The sequence below is a fragment of the Rhinoderma darwinii genome, chromosome 3, assembly GCF_050947455.1.
Source record: "Rhinoderma darwinii isolate aRhiDar2 chromosome 3, aRhiDar2.hap1, whole genome shotgun sequence".
NCBI lineage: Eukaryota > Metazoa > Chordata > Amphibia > Anura > Rhinodermatidae > Rhinoderma > Rhinoderma darwinii.
The window spans coordinates 19,541,955-19,563,347 of NC_134689.1; the positions used below are offsets into that span (position 1 = coordinate 19,541,955).

General features: G+C 42.5%; 1 protein-coding gene across 1 annotated transcript in view; it reads left to right on the forward strand.

Moving 5' to 3' along the window:
* The window catches only part of BLTP3B (bridge-like lipid transfer protein family member 3B), an 83,674-nt gene extending 64,029 nt beyond the window's left edge, over positions 1 to 19,645 (forward strand). Inside the window, exons 18-21 of the mRNA XM_075856077.1 lie at positions 7,246 to 7,502; positions 11,423 to 11,531; positions 12,964 to 13,172; positions 18,862 to 19,645. Of these exons, the coding sequence (XP_075712192.1) occupies positions 7,246 to 7,502; positions 11,423 to 11,531; positions 12,964 to 13,172; positions 18,862 to 18,984 (698 nt within the window). The 3' untranslated portion in view covers positions 18,985 to 19,645. The remainder of the gene's footprint in view (positions 1 to 7,245; positions 7,503 to 11,422; positions 11,532 to 12,963; positions 13,173 to 18,861) is intronic.
* Positions 19,646 to 21,393: the final 1,748 nt, after the last annotated feature.

Here is a 21,393-nt window from a genome sequence, read left to right on the forward strand (position 1 = left end):
GACATATCTGTAGGAAAAATCTTCTGTGAATGGCTCCTTTTTTCTTAAAAACACAACCCACCTGTCCATGGGTGGTGTCTTGTATTGGAGCTCAGCTTCATTGCAGTAACTACAACTGAGCTGCAATACCACACGCAACCTGTGGACTGGTGTGGCGTAGTTTTTCAAACAAATCAGCCGTGTTTTTCTAATCATGGACAACCCCTTTAAGATCCTGGCTGATTTTAATGGAAACTTAGGAAGTAATGCAGATGGTGGTAATTTAAGGGGGGGAAAGGGGACACACCTCTATTTTTTTCTCAAGCGGGGGCACAATAGGCTGTAGGAGGCATTTTCACAAGGAAAAAGCAGTAAAACATTTTTCCTGAAGGGTAAATCTCTTTATATACATGCATGTGCTTACCAAGCAGTGACACAGTATTGTACAGTAAATCCAGGAGAGAAATCGCACGGGTTTTGAGGAATTATGGCTTTGTAAAATGAATTGCCTTAAATTAATCTGTAAAGAAGGAACGGCCGTCCACACGTATTGAGAGGGATTATGGAGAAAGAACATATTTATAGCCATCTGTCGAGAAAAGCGGAGACCTCCACAATGGCGAGAACGGTTTATCCTAAATATACTTGCACAGTAGCAATCCACCATGATGAACAGGTAACCATAGGGGATTACTCTCCACAGGTGATGGTCTGTTCTGGGTCGTTGCTTATTTCTTGTTGGATATGCAATCCAACAATACTTCAAACCTTTGGCCCACCAGAGAAAATTATCCCAAATTGCCATCCTCTAAAAATAGAAAAATAAAGCAGCTTTGCAAATAGTCTTAATTAAAAATCAACAGTTTTGTGTATACAGCTCCAATGCAGACCTATTAGGCTGTGTTCACACAGAGTTTTTTGCAGGAGGAAAATTCCTCCTGCAAAAACTGCTCCAGTAGGTTTTTGCACAGTGGTTTGACAAAAACTCGTCAAAACACTCGTCGAGGTTTTTTTTTCCTCTTTCTGACTCATTGAAATGGGGTTTTGGAGGCGGAAACCGCCTCAAGATGGGTCATGTTGCTTCTTTTTACCACGACGAGTTTTTTTTACTCGTGGTAAAAAAACTCGTCTGCCTCCCATTGAAATCAATGGGAGGCATTTTCGGGCGGTTTTTGAGGAGTTTTTTGGCGCGGTTTCTGCCCCAAAAAACTCAGTGTGAACAGGGCCTTAGTCTCCATGGTTACAGGTTACATAAACATATGGCCAAAAACGCAATGTGAATGTAGCCTAAAACATAATGAAAAGCAGCAACTTTGCAAATGGTTTTGACTAAAAATCAAAAATTGTGTGTACACAGCTCTAATGCAGACCTATGTGTCTCCATGTTTATATCTCCATACAAATCTTGCATAGTCTGATCCTACAGTCATGTGTTAGGGTATGTTCACACGGCAGCGTCCGTTATGGCTGAAATAACGGGGCTGTTTTCAGGAGAAAACAGCTCCGTAATTTCATGCGTAATGGCATGTTGAGGCGCTTTTTCGCTGCGTCAATTACGGACGTAAATGGAGCTGTTTTTCCATGGAGTCAAGGGAAAACGGCTCCATTTAACGTCTGAAGAAGTGACAGGCACTTTTTTGACGCGGGCGTCTATTTACGCCCCGCCTTTTGACAGCGGGGCGTAAAAAAAATGACCGTTGGAACAGAACATCGTAAGACCCATTCAAATGAATGGGCAGATGTTTGCCGACGCTATCGAGACGCATTTTCGGACGTAAATCGAGGCGGAAAACGCCCGAATTACGTCCGTAAATAAGCCGTGTGAACATACCCTTACTCTTCTCTGAAAGTAGAAGAAAATACAGATGAAAGGGAGTAACACCTGAATTCAGGATCAGACTATACAAGACTTGTATGAAGATATAAACATGGAGACACATAGGTCTGCATTAGAGCTGTATACACACAATTTTTGATTTTTAGTCAAAACTATTTGAAAAGTTGCTGCTTTTTATTATGTTTTAGGCTACATTCACATTGCGTTTTTGGCCATACGTTTAAAGCTCCCAACATATATGTTAAACGGAGGCTGTGACGCATGCCTAACTGTGGCCTCCGTCACCAATAGGCTATTATGGCAACTTTTGAACATATAAGGCATGAAAAATGAATGATGTATACTTAAATGGATGCTGTGACAGTAATATCTGTCACCCATTGGCTCCCATGTTAAAAAAAATAAACCAAAACCAAAAACGGATAGTGTGTGATTAGTTGTTTTTTTTTTTGTTTTTTTTTTACAGGATTTTTTTTTGTATGGACACGTTTCACCTGTACACCAGTAGCTTTCCTGGCATACATGGTAAACTTACATCACAAACGCGCTATGAACAGGGCCCAAGATTTATGGGAGCAATAAGACCCTGTTCAGACAGAGTTTTTTGCAGGCAGAAAATTCTGCCTGGAAAAATCAGCTCCGTTTTTCTTTAGTGGTATTGCATCACACGCGTTTTTTTTTAGCTATCTCTTCAACAGAAAGATGGAATGACCGCGAGCGTCAAAAATCGCAGCAAAAAAAACGTGTCAAAACGCGTTTATTTTCGTCTCCCATTGAGTTCAATTGGGTTTTTGAGGAGGAAAACACCTCAAGATAGGGCATGTCGCTTCTTTTTACCGCAAGCATTTTTTTTGCTCGCGGTAAAAAAAAAACGCCTCCACCTCCCATTGAAATCAATGGGAGTCAATTTCGGCAACCGCGGCGGAAAAACTCAGTGTGAACAGGGCCTTAGAACGGTTTCAATGGTGGAGATACCCTTTTAAGATATGTGTTGTTTTATTTTATTTTTTTTGCTCAATTGCCCAAATAGAGACTTGAATATATATGAGATTACATATTTTTCTTCAGGCTCTATTGGAGGGAAAATGCTTCATATATGAAATACAGACCTAAAAATGTGGGATTGGATGTGTTGGCTAAAGTAGGGTACAAATATAAGTAAAACCGGCATGGAATACGCTCGTGTGAATGAAATGCTGCTTATTGTTCAGTGTATGAGATCATCTGGGCAGTGGCCACTGGGTGGCGATGTTCTATTAGATTGAAATGGGCAAAGCCAGCTGTAGTAATAACTGTAAAATAGAGGATCATTATCCGTATTCGTCTCCGCTTAAGATGCTATAAAAATATTTAGAAAGATTAAAAATAGAAGATAGTTTGTATATTATTAGAATGTTGGGAGACCACGTACGGCAGTAGGTACAGCATTAAACATACATCTGTTTTGCTGATTTTCATGTGGAACATGTGTTAATAGTGTCTCATAGTTCATACATTCAGCATCACATGACACGGAGATGATACCAACAAGTAGAGCGAAATTAATCTAGAGTCAGGGAAGCCATATGTCTGAATGGGTGGTGAGCCATCTGCCTGTCCTCGGACCCCCGCGCACTGAATATCCGCTTTTCTTATAGGATTGTGTGCAAGGAGAGCTTCTGAAATCTTGTGCTTCTTCCTTGTTGACGTATTAATCTATAAAAACGATCTTCAGCTAATACAGAGCTCATAGACTGCTACAGTCCCTTATTATACCTCTGTATGCCTCAGATTTTAGAATAGCCCCTTTTGCGGGACAGTCCCAACAGGAATCTGGGTACAGGCCTTGGACTGTGAATAAGGCCTAACCTTCATTATTATTGTACTTTTTTCCTTTAGGAAAGAATACAAGTCACCACATGAAAAGATAGCAGGAGATTTTCTCACTATTGTCGAAAGTCTGTCTTGTGTACCCTTATGGGGTTCAATGTCACCATATGGACCACCATTACTTTTTGGTGGAGGGAAATCATGACTATGACCACGTAGTGTCCAAATGAAGGAGTTAGAAGCTGCATCATAGAAACAGCTCTACATAGGGTGCTGTCAGACGTAGCGACCATGACCTGGATGAGATGAAGGGGGTTTTTTTGGAAGCGATCTTGCAGTCATTTTGGATTGTGCTGTTTATGGATCCTTGCATATTGCAATGGAGAATATACTGTGAGGTTGAAACCCTAGCTCCACCTCTGAAATCACTCCATAACTTCCATTTTCCTAAGATCCTACAGTCACACACAAACCCTTTTATTAATTCATCTCTTCAGTATTATAGAAATTCTAATATACGGCTACAAATGTAGCCACAACTGAAATGTACCCGATGCTTTTTCATTTTCTGATCTAGCCTTTCGCACTATGCACGCGCATTATTATGACCACCAGCTAATATCCGGAGTAACTGCCGTGTGCAGCACGGACAGCAGCTAGACGGGCGGGCAGTGATCAATAAGGTGCTGGTCGGTGGTCTCTGGTATCTGGGCCATGCTGACTGCAGTGCATCCCACATTTACTGGTGGGTGCGTGGGGGGAGGATCCATAGAGCAAACAAAACGATCCAGGTCCCACAGATGCTCAATTGGGTTCAAGTCTGGCAAATTAGGGGGCCAGGGAAGTACTTGGGAGTCTTGGTTGTTCTCTTCCAACCACTGTCGGACATTTCTAGCCATGTGACATGTCGCATTGTCTTGCTGGAAGATTCCGTCTGCCCCAGATAAGACAAACAACATGTATGGGGGGGACGTGATCGCAACTATGGATTCATACCCAAATGGGTTCAGAGCCTTCCACATGGATGAGTGGCCCAGAGAATGCCATGAAAAAGTTCCCCAGACCATAACACTGCCGCCACCAGCTTGTGTTCTTCCAGCAATGATTGCCGGGTGTTTGGTCTCTGGTATTTCTCTCCTCACACTCCAACGTCCATCCGTTCCATGAAGCAGAAAACGTGACTCATTGGAGAAGGCAACCCTTTGCCAATCATCAGTGGCCCAATTCCGATACTGCCATGCAAACTGAAGCCTTTTTCCCGCTGCACCTTTGTTACATAGGAGCAGTGACCATCCGTCTGCTTCAGAGCCCCATACGTAGTCGGGTTCGCTGAACTGTTGTGTTAGACACATGTCTGGTAGCCCCTGGTTGATTTTCACAGTGCGCTGCTCCACTGTAGCGTGCCGGCGTTCACCACTCACATCAATGGCACGTGGTGCTCCACAGTTTCCACGTCTGTTATTCCCAATGGTGCCATTTGTCCACTCACGATAAACTTTCACCACAGCAGCACGCGAACAGGTCACAAACTGCGCTGTGTGAGAAATACTGTTCCGGTGCTGCTGTGGTAAAGGACATGAAATTCAATAATCATCCCTTTTTGCAATTCTGATAAATCGCCCCTTTTACCCATGGAAACAACGAGTGAATAATAAATCGGCGTGAATGCTATTGATAAAAATAGAAAATTGGATGTATGGAATTTGAGATGCACAATGGGATTACAGAATATGAGAATATGAGAGGAGTTAAGATTCAGTTACTTGTAAAAATAATATTCTGAAATTGAGACGGCTCCACTGATTGCTAAATTTGAACACAGCGGGCGCCTGTTTCCTATGGTAGAGTCCGGTGGCATCTTTGTCGATTTTTTTTATCCCCCCCCCCCCCCCCCCCTGCAGCAATGTGCCCAACCTACTGCAACCTTCTCTCTATTCATTTTGGCATGATGTAATGTGTACAATTTGATCCTTATGAAATATTGATGAGACTCTATACATCTATATGAAATGTGTCCCTAAATAGAATGTTTCCTGCATTACATCTCGACCAGCATATAATTACCCCCCTCCTTTCTTGTTTTTATGCCCTATTCACACTGCAGCGTCCGTCAGAGGTGCACGTAGAAAAATGCTGCTGACCTATACCTCTGACCGAAGCCTCTGACATATACCACTGTATCGGAATACAGTGTCATATGTTGCCTATAGGGTCCCATGTTTTTTTTAAAACAAAAAGGTATATTGCGCAGGTATTGTGGGGCGAGCTGTAGTTTTTATTGGTACCATTTTGGGGTACATACGACATTTTGAATACTTTGTATTCCATTTTTTATGGGCGCTAAGGAGACCAAAAAACAGCCAGAATTCTGGCTGTTTTTGTTTTACGGCGGTAACCCTGCGGGTTAAATAGATTTTGCATTGTAATAGTTCAGACTTTTAGAGAAACCGCAATTTTTATTGTTTTCTTTTTTTTTTTTGTTGTTACATTACTCAACTTTTAAAATAATAGGCCTTAATAGGAGCACCAAGATGGCAGACCTGCCGCCAGGCTGCCACGACACCATAGGTACATACTTACATAGATAGTACAGTTGAAAAAAGACATATGTCCATCACGTTCAACCAAGGGAGGGGAGAAACGGAAGGGATGTGGGTAAACTATAGGACTCTGTTTTACCCCTATTGATCCAGAGAAAGGTAGAAAAAAAAAATAAGGCATAAACCAATCTACACTAAAAAGGAAACATTTCCCTCCTCATACCATGTGGCGAAAGACCCGATCAACATTTAAACCATCTGGAGGGGAGATGGGATTACAGAGGGGACCCCTGTTAGCATGCTACATGCACACATGGCGGAATTTGATGTGGAAAATCCGTGTCAAAACTGCACATAAAAAAACAGGCTATTTCGCAGGTAAAATCTGGAATGCTTATTTCACATTTTGATGCAGAAACAGGTACCGTATATGCTGTGGATTTTGCGCGGATTTAAAAATGTACGTCAGGTCAGTTTAAGTGCTGAAAAATGTGGCAATGTGTAGATAAGATTAGTTGTAATCTCATTTACTTTGCTGGTACTGTATTATACTCGCGGATTGGCTGCAGCAAAATCCACGTGGCAAATCCACACATATAGGGGGTTTTATACTGGGAGAATATCGGGCAGACGTGTTCATAGAACGCTCATTGGCGATAATTTCCCTGTGTAAACAGGGCAGCGATCAGATGAACGAGCAAACGCCCGATCATCTGCTGATCGTATCGTTTTAATAAAGTAAAATATTATCGTTGTCGGCATCTCATCACCCTGTGTAAACAGAGAGACGCGCTGCCGACATGATAACGTATGGGGACGAGCGATCGGAGTAACGATCGCTCGTTCCCATCCATAGCTCCGTGTGACAGGAGCAAACGAGCGCCGATCAACAATGTCTCATTGATCGGCGCTCGCTGCATCAGCCGATTATCTGCCGGTGTAAAAGGGGCTTAATACGCATCGTGTGCAAGTGACCTAAAAGTTTATCTACCTTCCTGTCTGAATGTAAGTGTTGAATTATCTGGAATATTTAGGTTGATGGAAGCCGATTATTGTTAATCTTTCTATGTTCTCAAACAGACTCTGATCAAAAGTCATCAGCGGAGCAGAGAAGTTCATGTCCGGAGATCAGCCTAAAACTGGAGACCGGTCCTGGTGCTAAACGCCATTCTCTACTTGCTGCTGAAAACGGTTTCCTCCAGTGCCAAGTGACAGATTTTAGCTCCGAGTTTCTCACCTCCACTCTTGCGAATATCCACCACTTCATAGACGATGATTCAATTGCAAAAGTTATGCCAATGAAGATAAGAGTTCAGAGGGCAAAGCTTCACTTAAAGGTTCGTATATAGAAGTGCTCCACCCTGTGGATAGATTTACTGAATAATTTGGTAGCTCCCATGGTCTTCGTAAAAACCTTGATATTTCACCAGGCACTCTTAATAGATTCGGACAATATAGGTTTGACTGCTTGTAGCCTCCTGAAAAACTGGGGTCCCTCACTTAAAGAGGCTCTGTCACCAGATTTTGCAACCCCTATCTGCTATTGCAGCAGATCGGCGCTGCAATGGAGATTACAGTAACGTTTTTATTTTTTAAAAACGAGCATTTTTGGCCAAGTTATGACCATTTTCGTATTTATGTAAATGAGGCTTGCAAAAGTACAACTGGGCGTGTTGAAAAGTAAAAGTACAACTGGGCGTGTATTGTGTATGTACATCTGGGCGTGTATTATGTGCGTACATCGGGGCGTGTTTACTACTTTTACTAGCTGGGCTTTCTGATGAGAAGTATCATCCACTTCTCTTCACAACGCCCAGCTTCTGACAGTGCAGCACTGTGACGTCACTCACAGGTCCTGCATCGTGTCGGCACCAGAGGCTACAGATGATTCTGCAGCAGCATCAGCATTTGCAGGTAAGTAGCTACATCGACTTACCTGCAAACGCCGATGCTGCTGCAGAATCATCTGTAGCCTCTGGTGCCGACACGATGCAGGACCTGTGAGTGACGTCACAGATCTGCACTGCCAGAAGCTGGGCGTTCTGAAGAGAAGTGGATGACACGTCTATACACAACGCCCAGCTAGTAAAAGTAGTAAACACGCCCCGATGTACGCACCTAATACACGCCCAGTTGTACTTTTACTTTTCAACACGCCCAGTTGTACTTTTGCAAGCCTCATTTGCATAAATACGAAAATGGTCATAACTTGGCCAAAAATGCTCGTTTTTAAAAAATAAAAACGTTACTGTAATCTACATTGCAGCGCCGATCTGCTGCAATAGCAGATAGGGGTTGCAAAATCTGGTGACAGAGCCTCTTTAAATAATAGGCCAAGCCACAACGTGAGATGGCAAAGAACCCAAATAGCTGCTGAGCTATACTGTAAAAAAGGAAGGAGAGCGAACTTGACCGGTTTGCTCCTGGTCTTCCTCTCTGCCCCATATGGAAATAGCTGAATCTCACCTATTCGTACTAGCGATCGATTTTTGTGGAACTGCCTGTATAACACGGTTCTCCCGAATGTCCATCTAGGCCAGCGTTCGGCTAAAATGACTTTTGCAAAGTGTACGCTACAGGCCATTGTGTTTATTCGAAAGTCGCGTACATATACTGTATAGAAGTACAATACTACGTATTGAACATATTGTCATCTCTGTGTCAAAACATTGTAAGTGCAAAATCTCTGAAATGCGTAATCCTACCACAGAAGCTCTATGCCGTTCATCAGGAGGATAAGCGTGACGTGGGAGGAAGGTGTATTGTGCATCTGTATGTAAACTGTATTCTTACTCCCGCTTCATTCTACCCACTGCATACTCCCTTCAGCATGTCTGTAGAGACTTCTGCAGTTTGGAGCCACCGTCGTCCGTTCTGTCACGCTATTCTTGCTATCAAAAGTATGGAGCTCTGGCGGACCCCGTTACAAGTTGAAGAGGACCGGTCGCCTCTCTTGACATGTCTGTTTCAATAAATAATTGTATTCCCCATGGAATAACAATTCTGGATCATCTTTTCTTAGATCTCGGCATTGTGCCGTTCCTCTGTTATTCCTCCTCGAAATGTATGAATAAGTTGGCAACTGGGTGTTGTGGGAGGTGTCCCTACAGCCTGAGATTGTCAGCACTGATTGGATATTGTCCGTGTGTGCAGAGACACACCCCGAACTGGTATCACCCAGCTGTCAATTTATTCATAAATTTCTAGGAGGGATAACCGAGGAACTGCACAATGCAGAAAAGATGCTCGGGAAATGTTATTTCACGGGGAATACATTTATTTACTGAAACTGACATGCCCGGAGAGATGACAGGTCCTTTTTAATGGGGTCCATTGGGATCCGTAGTAGGACAGACCTCGAGCCATGATGCAGATGTGAACAGAGTCTTAAATGAAGAACAACTTCTGTGCCAAGGCCACTTCGCCTGACGATGAGCTGATCACAGGGGATCTCGGTGCTGGGGCTCCTGGAGATCAGCTGTTCTCGCCAGGGGAGCGGGCTGCTTGCTGTCCAGTTCTTATGAAGATTCTAAGTTTTATAGGTTGTCCCTTGAATTCAATGGGAATCTGCGTATTACCGGGTCTGCTAGACATGGCTTTACTGTAGTCTTACATGATCTTGAGGCAGAAAGTAACATCTCGGTTTATCCTCCTACTCTTGTGAGGATGAAGGATATGTGATAAGAAATGACTTTACAACTTCACCACATGCAGGAACCCATTATCTTACATTGCCCAATATCTATGAAACCCCGGGGATTCCCATTGCTCCCAGTACTGTGTCTGCAGACAATATTCAGAGAGGCTGAACATGAATCACCACTAATAATGGTTTCTTGTAGTAGACTATAAATGTTTATTACATTATAAATTATATATTAAGTGCCGTATAATCCCAGGCTCTGCTTACCACCAGCCCTTCCCTCTAAGCATATGTATCATTAAACATAAAATGTAGATAAATAGGCAAAATAAAGAATAAAATAAAAAACAAAACCTTTTAATGCTCCAGCAGTTTGTACGCATTTGCTTGCATTGTTCATACACGGAGACTTGTGCCTACTGGAACTTCATTTACATTAGTAGCCGTTATTATTATGTGTTATATGCAGCTCCAATGGTGCATTATGGGGGTAGCAGGAGCATCCAAATACCGAATCGTAAGTGCAACCATTGGAAAATATTGGATCCAAGCGAATTAAAACTTGGGAGAAAATCTAGCGAGACTTAGTCAACGTCCATCCTTGAATACCATTTGGTTTTTATTTTAAATAGATTAGAAACTCTGTGTCGAGTAATTTTTTAATATGTCTTTCTAGCAGTCGGTACTTTGTTTTTCTGAAACAGAGTTCCAAATCCTCTACCAGTAGCGTAACAATCGTGGTCGCAGGGTGTGCAACCGCGACTGGGCTCAGACATCAAAGGGGCTGCCCCGGATCCCCTGCCCCTCCGTGCTCCTATTGCCGTGCCTACAGGCCCCGCCACACAAGGTCAGGTTGCATACAATTTACTGATGCTGCCTGCGGCATAGAGCTTGTGTACCGGGCCCTGATGTGGTAGGGCGCCCTTGTGTGCTGGGCCCTGAAGACCAGAGGAGTCAGGAGTGTTGAGTAAATGCTTTTTTTTTTTTAAATGTCTGATCTGGGTCTTATTGGCATAGGGTCCAGCACGCTGTAGTTACACCCCGGCCTCCTACATATAACTAAAGGGAATCTGCCAGCAGTTTTAAGGCCTCAAAACTGCTGACGGAACAACATAAGGGAAGGGCATTGTATGTAAACATACTATGTCTTGGTCATGCAAGTTGCATATTTAATTCTCCTGGTGCGGCGGTCGGAAGTGCCACCCTCTCTAAGTGACCACTCTAGCAGTCAATTAGGAGACTGCTAGAGCTGTCACTCAGCGGAGGGGCGGGGCTGGCAGCCAACATGTTAGATGTCTACAGCCACCACTAGAGGGAGCTTACTGCATACAATTTATTCATTGAACTCAATAATATCACAGTATACATTGAGCTCATACGCCCCCTCTACAATTTGGGGGTCTTGCCGTAGATGTAGTTTCATAATATACAGTGGTAGGAAACCCTTTTACCTCAGACATCCTCTTAATACTGGGTCATTATTACAATGTGTTGGACATGGATACATTCTGATATTAGTCACGTTACATAGAGAGCTACACAGCACAAGCTTGACGGTGCCGGGTTATGTATTGGGACTGTACAAGTGACTTTTTTTTTTCCTTTCATCTGTAGGATGATAGTCCGAGGAATAACAACAGTGACCCAGAGCCGGAGCCCATCATCCTGAATATTGAGAATCTCTTAGTAGAGAGGTATGATGACGGAGCATTCTGCATCAAAGGTAAGCTGCATACTCCTTGTCTAAGTCCTGTAATAAAATGCATTTAATGTATTAAAAGTATTTTCTCCACACACTGTATTCTTCCTGTGGCCTTAATGTTGTCTGTCTCCCTTTTTTTTCCTGTAACAGTGCCACTTTTATCCCAAGGCTGTGTCTGGTATTGCAGCATTCAAGTATATGGAGTTGAGCTGCAATTCCAGATACAGGCCATGGAGAAGAATGACATGGTTTTTTAGAAAAAATACAATTTTTTCTAATCATAGACAACTCATTTAAAGTGGAGTGTAGATACATTGATAGATATTCTCCACTTTTCCTCTGCACTATATTGAACTGAACGAGAACTTATTGTTACACAGAAACTGATCTGTTATTACGCAGTGTATTGTACCGTGGCATGCAGTGATTTTTATTTTATTACATTAAATTAATGCCCTTCCAAATTTAATTTGTGTTTTCTTAAAGGGGTATCCCCAGTATCTACATTTATCACATATCCACAGAATAGGTGATAAGTGTCTGATCGCTGGGCACTCCACTGCTGGCACTCCCTGTTGGCACCACAGTGAGGAGACTTTTGCATGGAGCGGCGAACGAGTATTCGCTGTGCCACTCCATTCCAAATCTCTGGGACTGAAGAAGACAGATGAGTACAGCGATGTTTCACTCGGTCCTATAGACATTGAATAATGCGGCTTGTCTACCACTCCGTTCAAGCTCCTAAGGAAGTCCGGAAGAACGGGCTTGGGGCGCTCATTTTAGTGATCGGTGGGTCCCCCAGCAATCAGACACTTATCACCTATCCTGTGGGTAGGTGATTCTGGGAATACCCCTTTACTAAAAACGACTGCTCATTAATATTTATTAGGGGCTTCACCCAGGTTCAGCCTTCTAGGAATATATAGTTTAATTTCAGCTTCCTCTACATTCTGCTTTTCGATTAGCCCACTTTGAACAATCACTTTTTGTTAGAGGTTTCCCAACTATAGGCTTGTCATTGGGAATCCTACTGCCCAGAGATCAACGGGCCGTAAGTGATCAATTACCCTGCAGCGCCACCACAGGGAAAATGAAGCATTACAAAATGTAATTTGAAGTCAATGAACTGCGTATGTAATGCAAAGAACGTGCTGGGTCGTCCAGAGCGAGATCCACAATTTGTAGCCTCTTTACACTCTGAATAAAAAGATGAAGGTCTTGAAACGGGAACCCCCGCCCCCCTCTAACTCAGAATCCCCTAATAAGGAATTTGAAAATGGGTATTCTAAACCAGACATCCCCTTTAAACGGTTCTGTCCTTTGTGCAGGCTGGCATCATTATCTAACTTTGTTCTTTACATATAATAGTTATATATGGAGAAGGTATTTTTTTAATCTATTGTTTATGTATAGTAAGAAGTATATAATATGTATATGTTTCTTTCATGTAAAGGTAATCCAGACTCAACCACTGACACCAGAACCAATCACAAAGAACTTATTGAGATCTCTTCAATAAACTCTGACAGTACTAAAAGCATACAGCACAGAAGTAACGCTACAAAAAGCACACAGACACTTTGTGACAGCCCCGCACCCCTTGAACAGATGGATGTAAAGAGGAGCCATGGTCGGAAGATGCCAGTGATTACTATGGAGCAGGTACGTTATCTCTACATTGTTGGAAGGGTCGATCTCTGATGTGTTAATCCTAGTCTTAGATATTGACCTTGGAATTGCATTTAAAGGGACACATCTCTGATTATCCAGCTTCTTTGTAATATAAAACACTTCGTTCAATGTGATTAAATCTCTCCCAATTTGGAGATCCCTGGCTGGGTAGAATGGGGAAAGGGTGTGTGCGTGTAATTGTATTTTTAAATTCCCTTTTTCCATTCACACAGTCATAGAGTTCTATGATAATATTCTGGATGCCTGCAGCCACCACTAGGGGGAGCTCAATGCTTTAATGGGAGCTGTATAAAGCTGTAAAGTCAAGGCATGTAGTGAGCTCCATCTAGAAATGTACAATTCACTTCTATGGTGTCGGACAGTCCTGCAGGGTCCTGATGTAGTTATGAACTGAGCTGCAATACCTGGCACAGCGCTCCATTTAGCCTTATTATTCTTTGCAATACAATGTTTGTTAAAAAACCAATCTCCCTCTTGCCCTGCAGCACCCACTGAGATGAGCGCTGCCGCATGTAAACATGGCAGTAAAACTCGAGGTCCTACATGGTCTCCCAGCAGAGACATTTATGACCTATCCATAGGATATGTCAGATAGATGCGGGTCCCACCTCCTGGGACTCGCACCTATCTCTAGAAAGGGGCACCCAGCCACTTCCTGACAATATGGTGGGGAGTTACGAAAACAGCGTAGCTCGCTGAGCTACGCTGTTTCCGTAACTCCCATAGTAGTGAATGGCAGTTACAGAAGCAGCGAGGTATGCGGTTTCCGTAATTACCATTCAGTTCTATGGGACTTACGGAAACCGTGTAGCTCTGCGAGCAACGCTGTTTCCTTCTTCATGGTCGGAAATCACACGAGTCAGCCGGAGCACAGAGCGGTAGAACGGGGTTTAGGGGGCCCCGTTCTGGAAAAATGTGCGGGTCTCAGAGGCGGGACCGGCATCTCTCTGACACTTATGACATATCCTGTGGATATGTCATAAATGTCCCTGATGGGAAAGCCCTTTTAACACTACGTGAGATGTGGCATTCCCCTTTCCCCACCATGACTTCAGGTACGTTCCTCTAATATCCTTCTGGTTTTTCACCCTGTTACTATGTGGTAGGGCGATAGCGAGTTTTTTTTGTCATCTCTTTATTTTCTTGAGTTGGTGTGTGCACCATTAGTTACCAGTGGTTAATTTAATATACTTGTATCCAATTATCTATAACCATTTCGCAATTGTGTATTTTACACCTGCACATTTGTTTGTTTTTTTGTATGTATTAGTGGTGGGGCGATGTATGGGGGTTTTGCTATCTGGGGTGAGTTGATATGCTGTGGATATGCAATAAATGTTGAGGTTGGGAATAAGCCTTTAAAGAGGATCTGTCACCAGATTATAAATGCTCTCTCTCCTACATAATCTGATCGGCACTGTAATGTAGATAACAGCAGTGGTTTTTATTTTGAAAAACGGTCATTTTTGGCCAAGTTATAAACAATTTTAGATTTATGCTAATGAGTTTCTTAGTAAAAACACGCCCAGTTGTCTATTTTTTACCAACTGGGCGTTGTAAAGAGAAGTGTATGAGGCTGACCAATCAGTGACCAATCAGCATCACACACTTCTCATTGTTCCAGCCCAGTTTCTCTCACTGCACAATCACACTATAAGGGCTTATTTACATGAACGTGTAATACGTCCGTGCAACGCGCGTGATTTTCACGTGCCTCGCACGGACCTATGTTAGTCTATGGGGCCGTTCAGACAGCCCTTATTTTCACGCAGCGTATGTCCCCTGTGTGAAACTCACGACATGTCCTATATTTGTGCGTTGTTCGTGCATCACGCACCCATTGAAGTCAATGGGTGTGTGAAAATCACGCGCAGCACACGGAAGCACTTCCGTGTGACGCGCATGATTCGCGCAACAGCAGTGAAAAGTATGTGTGTTTGTAAACAGAAAAGCACGTGGTGCTTCGCTGTTTTCATTCAGTGTCATAATGATGGCGGCTGCGCGAAAATCACGCAGCCACGCATCATACGGGGATGACACACGGAGCTGTTAAGTACCTTTTGCGCGCACAAAACGCACACGCTCGTGTAAATCCGGCCTAACAATGGGCTGAAACAATGAGAAGTGTATGACGCTGATTGGTCACGGCTTGGTCACTGATTGGTCACTGATTGGTCACTGATTGGTCACTGATTGGTCAGCCTCATACACTTCTCTGTACAACGCCCAGTTGGTAAAAAGTAAAAACACGCCCAGTTGTCTATTAAGAAACTAATTAGCATAAATCTAAAATTGCTTATAACTTGGCCAAAAATTATCGTTTTTCAAAATAAAAGCCACTGTTGTTCTCTACATTACAGCGCCGATCACATTATGTAGGAGATAGGACACTTATAATGTGGTGACAGAGACGCTTTAAGCAGTTATTGTCCATCCATGGAAAGAAAAGGTGCAGGAATAGCAAGATACTATTAACTATTCAAAACTTTATAGAAGTAATATAGTTATATTAATACACAGAGCAATCACCAGTTACTCCCATCGTATACCATTACCTAACTTGTTAAGACGCGGAAAGGGGCCCATTCCTTTAGGCTATGGCTTCACGGCGACTTTGGCCATAGATCGTTGTGTCGCTTTGCCTGCATCACAGGTAATAAAAGTTATTGTGGTCGCTTTCTGACCAGCAAGGTTTCGTGGCAATTTTGGATTATGCCAATAGAGGTGCATTTGTTACAATACTGACCCCCTGGATATCCGTAACCTTATTCCAAACCTTCTCCAACATGGCAACAGTCGGACATGGGGGTTGCCCATCCGGACTTCTCCCCGTCTCACAGCAAGTGGTTTTTGTGAGATCCACTGATCCGCTACCCCTAGATTCTCCAGTTGACCCCAGCCCGTGATGTGAATGGCCAGTCCCCCAGAGTCTTGATCTCCCTGTAAATATTCTAATTTAATTCTAGCGTATTGGCTTTTTTCAAAGCAGTGCTCGGGAAGTTCATAAAAATGGTCGGACGGAATCCACACTGGAGCATTATGGATTACCGTATATATAATAACTGGAGCATTATGGATTACCGTGTATATATAATAACTGGAGCATTATGGATTACCGTATATATAATAACTGGAGCATTATGGATTACCGTATATAGAATAACTGGAGCATTATGGATTACCGTATATATAATAAATGGAGCATTATGGATTACCGTATATATAATAACTGGAGCATTATGGATTACCGTATATATAATAAATGGAGCATTATGGATTACCGTATATATAATAAATGGAGCATTATGGATTACCGTATATATAATAAATGGAGCATTATGGATTACCGTATATATAATAAATGGAGCATTATGGATTACCGTATATATAATAACTGGAGCATTATGGATTACCGTATATATAATAACTGGAGCATTATGGATTACCGTATATATAATAACTGGAGCATTATGGATTACCGTATATATAATAACTGGAGCATTATGGATTACCGTATATATAATAACTGAAGCATTAGTATTATTTTTTATTACTTTGTCCCCACCTACTACAGACATTGATTTGGCTTTTAATTATAATTTCTAGATATGCAGTCATATACATTTTTTATATTTTTTTTACATTTCAGATAATATGACTGTGCTTTAGGGAAATCTGTGATAAAAGAGACTAATAGAATTCAGAGTAATTGTAGATCATACAAGAAATTATGATTTACATAAAATAAAAAAAATAGTTTGTCTGCTGGATGAACTCTTTGTCCAAATTAATTATCTCTTAATCACTTATGTCTTTTGAAGTGCGCAGTGTAATCGGAAGATCTGGTTTGCGGCCCAGTTCACCTCTTATGTCTCGGAGGAGATAGAAGTGCGAGTTCTGGATTAATCAGCAGTTAGTGCTGAAATATTAATTGAAATTTGTGATGGCGGCTTTTAACTTAAAGGGGTTGTCCAGTTTAGAAAACCCCTTTCCATACACCTTTTTATGGAATTCAGAGTTAATAAAGGGGGGGGGGGTCTCCTGTTCCTCATCACTTGGATCTATAAAGAGCGCCTCTCGCTCCGGAGGACCTGTCCTGTATCACCCAGCAACCTATTGATTTGAATGGGCACTGTGTAATACCTAATTTCCCCTGTGGTGGCACTGTAGGGAAATTGAAGACTTTCTGCCAGGTTTCCCCACAGATTACAGCTGATCGCTGGGGGTCCCCTTGGGGGGAGGCCTTGTCTGTCTTTTAAACATGTATTTGTTGTTCACATAGTTGGCTTAAAGGGGTATTACGGTTTCAGCAAATAAAGCTTAGTCTTTGTACGATGCAAAGTTATACAGTTTTCCAATATACATTCTGTATCAATTTGCAGTTTTCAAGATCTCTGCTTTCTGTCATTATGAGAACCCTTATTGGTTAAATTCTGTCCATAGTCAAGTGATGGACACACAGGTGCTTGGCTCGTTACAGTATGTGTATCAGAGCTGTGTCTTGTAATGAGCCCTGCACCTGTGTGTCCATCACATGACCAGGACAGATTTTTATACACTGGAAGCAAACAATGAAGGTTCCCATTTAATAACAGGAAGCAGAGATTTTAAAAACGATGAGGAATTGATACAGATATATATTGGAATATTTTATAACTTTTCATTATATATAGCTTATCCAATATGTATTTTATTTAGGAGAATGCAGCCAGTGCATTTATCCAGTAAGAACGAGGTAGGGCCTATCTTGAGTTGAGCGGGTTTGGCGATCCCTCCTACAAGGAAAATTTAGGCATCTATAATGGGTTAATAGGAGGCCAAAAGCATTCCTTGTCTGATACCGGAGTAAAGTCAGTTGATTCAACTATTGACCAGACAGGCTGGGTTGATGCTGTTCCCCAATGGAGATAAGCGTCGCTAAAGGTGTTTGGCAGCCACTTGTCCCCTAGCCAATATTGTGATAAACGTGTGTGCTTTGCTGATCGGAATGTGCAAAGGGTAGAGGTAAATAACGGTCAACCAAGCGGGCATTTATAGAAAAAAAAAATCTAAGGCCTCATGCACACGATCGTAGCTATTTGCACGGCCGTGATTTTCGAGGTTAGCCGGCAGCGGACTGTCAGCCGCGAGCCGCCTGCAAATCGCGGGCAATGCACATGGCCACGGCCATTATTTTCAATGCGGTCCGGGCTCCCGGGCCATGCACGGACCGTAAAAACTACGGTCGTGTGCATGACCCCATAGGAATGAATGGGGCCGCAATTCTCCCGTGGAGTTTCGGGGGAATTGCGGCCGCAAAAGCACGTTCGTATGCATGGGGCCTTAATATGTATATTCTATTGGTTGACATGCTCCCTTTACAAGTGGTAACGATGTGGCTATTTGGGGAGAGCAGATGCTGGGAAATCTACACATGTGCTGTTTATATCACCTCATACCAACGCATGAAGACCGTCTTCTCTTCATCAGCAGAATAGCAGCTCCGTAAATGGCACTGGTATTCTGTTGACTTTGCCAGGCTGAGCGGCCTGGATTCAAACATGAAGTTTTTGATGTAGAACATAAATTCAGATTGCCGTCTCCAGTTCTGTAAGCAGTAAGTTATGATACCTAAATATATTTTCTTTTTGGTCATTTATTTTTCTCCATTTATCTGCAGCTTCTTGACGAAAATGAATGTCTTAAGCATGAATTGGCCAAAACCAAGATGGCTCTTGCCGAGTCGCACATGGAGAAGGACAGCTTACGTCATCAAATAAAGACGATTACACTAAGCAAATAGCGCTGGCTCTTGGATTTTGTACTGGACTATAACCCATTGGATATATTTAGTAGCATTGCTGACTGCGGCTAGATTATCTCCATTGGAAATTCACTAAAATTGTAATTGAAGTCACCAAGACCATTTTTTTGCGTTGAAGGAAATAAAGATGAAGTATGACGACTCAGTGTTTTTTACATGGCCACCTTTACAATGAAATCACACAGCTCCATTGTCTCAAAGGGGTTGTCTGTTAAATTAGAAAATAGGGGCGGCTGTTCAGTTGTTGTTTATTCCAGAAACAGCGCCACTCTGTCCATTGGCTGTTTCTGGTATTGCAGTTTTGTCCCATTGATGAATGCGGAAGAGCTGCAGTACCAGACACAGCCCATGAACAGAGTGGCACTGGTTCTGGGGACAAAAACAAACAAGAAAACTGACCTTTTTTTTGTTTTTTTACTAATCCCGGACGAACCCCCTTTAACTTTGTCTATTCGACTTCAATAGGTGAAGCTCTGACATTTTTCAAAGTATTAAAATAGGTTTTGGAACATTGTTTAATTATTTAAGGAAAGTGTAATATCAAGTAATGTTAATTATCTTTAGACATAATTGGTTTTAATATTGTTTAAGAGTTATTTTTAAATTTTTATTTGCACTATCAATAAAAAATTTGATGCAGGTGCGTTGAGGCGGTTGTTTGACATTTTAATTGCCACAAATACTGAGTCATTTTAAAAACTTGGTGGCAGAGATTTGGACCCCTATAAGAAATGTGAAGAATGGCACCCCATGTAGACAGGAGAGGAACCCAATCTATGAAGAGTAGTCAGGACTAGTATCAATGGTAGAGTGTGATGATTTGCTAGCCACACCATGCACAATGTAGTTGGTTGCAGCACAGTCCAATAGCCTGACTATGTCAATATGTCACGACCCAGATGCCAGTCCAAGAGCATATCGTTAGCATATACCATCACTTGCTGATCAGTGGGGTTCCGACCGCAGGGACCCCCACTGATCACAAGAACGAAGGTGCCTTCAGCATTTTCCCTGCACAGAGGTGCTCCTGTCCAGTTGCCAACTCCAGCTCAGTCTATTTATTTATTTTTTGCAGGACGAGCTGTCGTTTTTAGTCGTTCATTTTGGGTAAATAAGACTTTCTGATTACTTTTCATTCCAATTTTTATTCGATTTTTAAACCCAGTAATTTTGCCATTGTGAGTTGTTTTTTTTTAGGTTTTTTTCCTACGGCGTTCATGCTTTGGGTTTCATAATGATACCAATAATGTTTTATTTTTTTTATTATTGTTTACCTTGTTTAATGTGAAAATTGGGAAAATTATTATTATTTTTTTTACTTATTTGTTTTTAGATAACCTTAAATATTTTATTACACTTTTTTTTCCCATTATTTTTTTAGTCCCCCTATGGGACTTTACCAAGTTTTCGATGGCTCGCTCATGAAGTGCACTGCAATACTTGTAGTATTGCAGTGTATTGCCTTTTTCTGTGCTCTGCTATTAAGGCCAGATTCGCACGAGCGTGTTCGGTCTGTGATATACGGACCGTATGTCGGCTGTATTTCCTGGACCGAACACACTGCAGGGAGCCGGGCTCCTAGAATAATAGTTATCTATGGTGCTAGGTGTCACTGCCTCACTGTGGGAAAACTGTCCCGTGCTTCCACGGAGAGGCAGGGACTCCTAGCGTCATAGATAACTATAATGCTAGGCGCCCGGCTCCCTGCACTGTGTTCGGTCCGGGAAATGACAGACTGAACACGCTCGTGTGAATCCGGCCTTAGTTTTGCCTCTTACAGGGCTTAATAATCATGCACAGTAGGCAAACCAGGCGGCTTTGACTAGGCCTCAGGCTGCCATGGAAGCCACTTAGCACCCTATGATTTCATTGTGGTGGTGGGCTATTGGGGAACAGAGGGAGCCCCCTTCCTCTGAACTGCTCAGATGCCATGGTTGCTATGGACTGCGGCATCTGAGGTGTTTTAACGTCTGGGATCAGAGATATCTCTGATCCCAGTAGTTGCAGGCGTATGTCCACTATATAAAACAGCCAGCACCCGCTGCATTTAGCAGCTCCTGAGCCCATGCCATTCTTTCAAAGCGCACATCTGGCATACATGTACTGCGGATGGCGTTAAGCAGGAAAGGTGCGATCACCACCAGTTAAGGGGGGGGGGGCAGCCAAGTGTGGTAGGCTCTCTGGGTGGGGGGGGGCGACATCTGAGACCGGCACACTGGGAACAAAAATACTATGACAAAAAAAGTTGCTCGTAAATAAGAAAAGTCTGTCCACCTCTAGTATAGGACACTTGAATCTGATGGAACTTCCATACCCAGCCCAGGTTTGCTATTAATATCTGCGGATATTCCATTTTTTTTTATTGTAGCTTTTCGTTCTTTATGTGCA